The sequence below is a fragment of the Nothoprocta perdicaria genome, unplaced genomic scaffold, assembly GCF_003342845.1.
Source record: "Nothoprocta perdicaria isolate Ctin4 unplaced genomic scaffold, notPer1 scaffold_103, whole genome shotgun sequence".
In the NCBI taxonomy this organism is placed as follows: domain Eukaryota; kingdom Metazoa; phylum Chordata; class Aves; order Tinamiformes; family Tinamidae; genus Nothoprocta; species Nothoprocta perdicaria.
The window spans coordinates 204,826-211,126 of record NW_020454128.1 but is presented as its reverse complement, the minus strand read 5'-3'; the positions used below and the strand labels follow the sequence as shown (position 1 = coordinate 211,126).

Here is a 6,301-nt window from a genome sequence, read left to right as displayed (position 1 = left end):
CTGAGATGACAGGGCTCTCTTTTACTCTTGTTCTCACTTCAGTGCCTGGATGTTCTTTAGGTTGCAGCCTAGAGCTGCAATACTGGTAAAATGCATTTTGTTCTTAGCTCTCTGGGTGAGAGTTGTTAATGCACATCCTGGCAGAATAGGCTCAAGCCCCTTTAGCGTCCAGGATGCAGTTTCACCTGTACTATATGCTTGCTGAAACCCCGTGAAGCTTTCAAGAAGGGACTCTGCTCTTTATTAACGGCAATATACAGTTAAGAACATCAACCCATCTATTTTACCAGGAGGAGGAAAAATAGAAGCCAGTCTTCTTCCCAAAAAACTGCCTTTGGCCTTCAGGTTACTCAGCCAACGCCTTCTATATTGCCTACCAGTGCAGGAGGTCAGGAGAAGAAAAATCTCAATAGAGCTTACTGAGAGTAACTGTGTCATTGATCCTGAAACTGCAGAGCACTCGGTCAACGTTGCGGGCATGCCGAAATCCATTTCCTCTCACGACAACCTGGAACGACTCTGCAGGAAAAGAAACAGCAGATTATTGGCGCTCTATCAGGACAAAGAATGGTCATGTAGACAAATTAAGTCTGTTGGAAGTTTTCACTTGTGAGGTCTTAAGCTAAAATTTGCAATTTTGAAAGTTTTCAGTTTCAAAAAGTTAAAAATGGAATTTCCATCCCCTGACCCCCATTTCAATTTGTACTTTTTCCAGGTTCCAAAAACAAGCATTTTAACTGACCTGCAGTACAACATTTAGTCTCAGAGGCTCCGCACCACCCAGAACACCATTTTATGTCTGAGAAAAGAGATCATTTCCTCAAGTCTGTCAGACCCCTCTCTATAATCCTCTTTCTTGGTATATTCCAAATCCTCGAATCTAGTACTGGGTAAGGTTTACACTCTTGCAGCAGCCATCATCCCTGGTGAAACAGGGCCATAATCCCAGAAGTTTTGGGAGCAAACAAGCATAAGGGCTCAGTTTCTGCAGCTTCCCGTGGCACTTTGCTGTGAGCAAAGAAACCAGCTGCCCTCTCTCCTGTTACCAGCTAAAAGGAGACACTCACAGAAAATCCCTGCTGCTATTTACAGGTCTTCCTCCTCCTTTCTTCTGTGAATGGGTATCAAACATGTAGAGCATTTCACGGTCAGACACTGCTGGAGCACTCAGCACATCAAAATCACCACCACAGTTATAAAAATTCCAGCAGCAACATCGAACCTGATTTTTGCTGATTCAAAGCTTTTTTTTTCCTTGCACTTTAGTCACCTTCTTTCATCTCCCTTAAGGACTTGCACACTGTACTTGTCAAGAGAGTATATTTGGTCAGGAATCTGGGCTCCGTTCCAGGTCTCACTTGGTTACAGCCAAGCTGCAAAGCATCCCATCACATCTAGCCAGGGAAGCTGCCTCACAGGCCCGTGATGTGTCCAAGTGCATTTGGGAAGAACAGGGGAGAAAGTGCTCTGTTTTGGGGTCGGGGGCTGAAAAATTCCTTATAAGAAATCCAAGAAGTCTCAACTGCTTGAAACTGAGAGTTCAAGTTAAAGAACAGGTTATCAGTGAGGTCAGATGATGATGACCCTGACATGATGATGACCCAAAGACACGATGACCCTGTCTCTGTTTGGGACCAAAATGAACAGATCCAGCACAAGCCCCACATCTCTGCACTGATACAAAACCAGACCATTTCAGACAGATGTGATGTGCTGAAGGTGCATCATCCTGTCTAGCATCAGACTACAGTGCAAAAGGGGCCTCCGGTGAAAGCAAGGTACCACGTAGCCATCACATCAACCCTTCCCTGCAGTACAAAATACATTCACATCAATTATGCCCTCTTGTCTTCAAAAGACAAACTACTGTAATCACATGCAGGTAATATACAGCTGACTCTTGGTATAAGCATTTTAGGCAGCGTAAATGACTAATGACTGGGACCTCAATTTACACTTACCCCCTGCACATATACTGGAAGGCTCTGCAGCCAGAATTTCAATACATGATTTCTTCAAAATCTAGAAGATAAAAGAAATTTGAATGGAGTAGCTCAAATGGTTTCTATAAAGGCACAAAGCTTRAATCTTGAGGGAGAGCACCCACACTCATTCTTACCCATCCTAAGACTGTAAATCAAGTCTTTAACTATTAGGTCAACTTCACTTTTCACTGTTAGCCAAGTGCGTCCAAGCGCACCCTCAGAATCTCATTGTCATTTCAAATCAGGATATACAGGCATTCATTGGTTTATTTTTCTTTGCACTCAGATTAAATCAGTTAGAAACAGGCTTAAACTAAGCAGTATGTCTTTGTAAGGGTTGGCACTGCCTTTTACACACAGATAGCGATTTAAACCAATACTTCACACTTGGCAAATGGCTTGCAAGTCGAGAGGGGCACAACTTGTTTGCACAGTGTCTATTCTCACGCTGTTAGGAGTGCTCAAGTTGTTATTTGCAAGCAACAGCCTTTCTCCTGCTACCAAGACTAAGGCAAGTTCTTATCTGCACGGTCAAAGTCAGCGGCTTCCACAAGCCCCGGTGAGAGGAGCGCAGTAACTGAGCTGTGAGGACGCAGCACTGGGCTGAGCGGCCCCGGGACGAGTGAACAGCGACCAAAATTTAGGTCAGCTCCAAGAGGCAAGTAAATGTCAGCCAAGCATCATGACTCAAATCCAACACAGAAATCACTTTCCCAACTTTAAATTGAAACATCTGTAAGGAAAGAACAGCAACCAACACGATAAATTCTTTAGGAAAAGAGGCATCTCGTATTCCTGTGCAACCATGGTGCTCCACCTCCAAAATACCTCGGTGCTAGAAGTATCGGCACAGCAATGAAGTTCTCTTTAACAAAAGAAAAAGCGCAACACCAAACGTTTTAACAAAAGCTGGAGTTACTCAGGGTTCGTGGAAGCGGAAAGGATACCAAAGGACTGAAGTAAGTTGGACCGTCGGAGCCGCTGGCAGTCTGACAGTGAGGAAAGAGAGAAGCCTTGCAGGAACAAGGAGGCTACACAGTAACTGTCAAGAGAAAAAGAAAGGGACAGGCAGCAGTTGAGAGCTGCAAAGCACTAGAATAACTTGAAAGGCAGAACAAGAAAAAGAAGAGGCAAGAAATAAGAATTGTTCCAACATTATCTGAAGCTATCAGTGCATCCATCCTGTGGCTCATGAGCGCAACAAAGGGCTGGGTACTCTCCTGTTTCCACTGTCAAAGATCTCATTTACAAATGCATTCTTTTCACTTTTGTCCAGCTCCCCTTTAGGTTTTGCTCCTGTCACCTCTAGCATTCCCAAACTGCTTTTTGAATTATCACATATATTTTTTCTCTTCTCTTCTTCATTGACTTTCAGCAACAAAGTTAAAAAGAAGAGTCAAAGGGGTTGGAAAAGGAAAATAAGAAAAACTCAACAACAATCTTTTTCTTTTTTTTWWAAAAAAAAAAACTTTTAAAAATAAACCTACACAAAACTAGCAGTTTGAATTTCCTGAGCTCTGTTCAGTCATTTCTTTGCAAACAATCATGCTATGAGCCAGCTCTGATGGGAGTGGAAGAGCAGGTGTCCCATTTGGAAGATGCAAAGCTCCCTCTCCACTAGGCCGGTCTTTTTACATGAATGTAATAAAACACTGGCCCTAACAGCTTTTTTAGTGCCAGTTGCAATATTTGTTTTGATTTAGAGTATCAAAGATTGCAAGCCTCCAAGCACCATAACTTTATTAAATGAAGATCAGGCAGCAGTAACTATGGCAAAGGAATTCCTTTATGCCTCTTCATTCTTATAAAAACATATTCAAAAGGACTTTATTTTATTGAAGGCAGGGGATTTCATCAGCTATTCTGCTCCTCTCCTTCCTGAAGGCTGGGCAACCTTCTGTGAGCTCTACGTACACCTCACCAACTCTGGGCTCGCTCCTCAGCAAAGCAAAATAACCTATTTTCATTAAAGACATCGGCCACGCTCCAGTTTTGGTTTACTTAGTATCTAACTGCACAGCCTTACGGCAGCTTCCCCTGGGGCATCGTGCAGGACTGTCCAAGTATGTGCTCACTTTTGATGCCTCAAATGGGCTCCTGGGAGAATCATTTTAATATCTGCTGACACTCCAAATACAAAATATCACAAATCCCTATGAGTGTGTGAAACAGCATTATTTGTCATAGGTCTCCCTTGAGCAAGGGGGAATTGGCTTTAGCAGCGCCCGTGACTAACATGGTTTTCTGGCAGGCAACGAACATTGAAGACCAAAAATCCAGCAAGACCCTGGAGGTCCATTGGGAAATTAAGGGAATGAAATCCTGAAGCTGCTGCAAGGTTTACTCGGTACACGGGGCCGGGAACATGGAGCCAGAGTGCCTCACTACAGCAGCTGGACATCACTTATTAATTTTTAATTGAATTGGGGAATTCTCATTAGCAAACAGGATGTAGACATTTAATGGCTGCTTACTGCCCATCAGCATTAGAGTGAACGACCTGAGGCTGGGTACTCATAATATCAGGCTCTGCTGAGCCACCGAATAGCAAAGTCTGTTGCCAATTACAAAATAATTCACTTTATGAAGCGTTTCCTGGCCAATAATATCTACACGAGCTAAAGAATGCATTTATTTTACTTAGGTCATTTTTAAAGCTGCACTGGGGGCAAGCAGGAGGAAGTAGAAAGTGTGATCATCCGCCTCTATAACACAACACAGAAACACTATACAGCAGGACTGAGGGTTTCACAACCCTTGCTTAGATAGGTTGAGGTAGATGCTTTGAGCTGCTGACTTTCTCTTTGGCTGATGCAGAAAGAAGACAGACCAACAGAAACCAGATTGAGAATACCAAGGTGAAGCTCCTGCTCTGAACTTCCCTCTGGGGATGCTCTCCTCCCTTGCTGACTGCAGAAGGAGTTTCTAAAGTTGTGTGCTGTACGTGTATGCTGCCTTGCATATTTACACACAGTATGTATTTTGTACAGACAAAATATGTGCCTTGCCAACGGCAGTGCTATCTCATGCACCTCGTATGCATGGACTCTGATCACCTCTGCCAGACACTTACAGTATAAATATTTGCTGGTGAAGCTTTAACAGCTGCCTAAAATAAAGCATAATATCATCACTACCCTTCTTGTACTTGGCCTTCCAGAGGTTCATGACAATTCTCTTTTTTTATCTTCAGTCCAGTATTCCAGAAAGTAACTAACATCCTTCTCACCATTCCTTTTGCATACCTTGTTTCTACTCATCACTCCACAGCACAACCCTGCTGCTAGCAAGAGATCAGGTCCAAGCTCTCTGTGCTTGTGCTTACCTCCTTGTAACCCCCCTTTCCAAAGCTGGTAAACCTGGCACCAGCCAAAGCATGTCTCAACTAGGTTCTTGGAGGCTGAAGGCTTCCCATTCTGGGAAGCATAACGGCAAAGGAAGTTAGAACTGCTGCTGGAATTCTTTAAATAACAGCTACAAAGGGAATACGAGGCTGGGAAGCAAAATAGTGTTTTTAGTTGTTTTGTTTGTTTTCTGAAATGGCAAGCAACACCTGACTGTCCAAGAGAACTGAGGCACTAGCTGCACACTTGGAAAGTGCCAGGATTATAACCAAAGATTTAATTCCACCTACATCCGAGAGCGCAAGGGAAAACTGAGCCTGAGCTGAGGGAACAGCTTTGCTTGGTTTACGTGGTCAGAAGAGTGTGCGACTGCTGTGAACACAGAAACCTGAGCCCCCCTGGTGAAGATACCCTCCTAGTTTGAAGTGGAAAATTGTAAAATTCATCTGTGTTTTATCAGCTAAGAAGCCTATACCAAAATGAACATAACACATGTCCCCCAAATGATCTCCCATCTTCCTCCATAGTTATGGGAAAGTGAATCTAATTAGAGTGGTTACTGGATACCACCAAGTAAAGGAAAAAGTACAGAAAGCAATGTGAAAACATACCGTTTCCTAGCAAATGCTTGGCACATTTTACACTTGGAATATAAAAATGGTACACATGTCCTTTAGTAAAATGCCTTAGCTAAGTGAAGGGAAGCATATCCATGAAGATGGACAGGATGCTAAGCAAGCAAAAGGATGGAAAGACCAACGAGTTCCCAAATTCTTCATGTAAAGGAGTCTGTTCTATCACCTCTCAGCTGACCCAATCTGAAACCTAATCCTCATTCTGCTTCTTTTGAGACAGTAGCAGCCTTTTAATTAACTGTAGCAATGTCCATTCAAACATGTACTTCCTGCTAAGAAGGGAGAGACATAGAAAGACTGAAATATTTGCGCTCCAGGTAGATTGGTTTCTTTCAGG

The 6,301-nt window shown here is 43.2% G+C and overlaps 1 protein-coding gene across 1 annotated transcript in view; it reads right to left on the bottom strand.

Annotated features, from left to right (window-relative positions):
* ANTXR1 (ANTXR cell adhesion molecule 1) overlaps positions 1 to 6,301 on the bottom strand; it is a 60,413-nt gene that overhangs the window by 38,978 nt on the left and 15,134 nt on the right. The window contains exons 9-10 of the mRNA XM_026043725.1: positions 1,962 to 2,022; positions 421 to 519 (exon numbers count right to left, since the gene is read on the bottom strand). Of these exons, the coding sequence (XP_025899510.1) occupies positions 421 to 519; positions 1,962 to 2,022 (160 nt within the window). The remainder of the gene's footprint in view (positions 1 to 420; positions 520 to 1,961; positions 2,023 to 6,301) is intronic.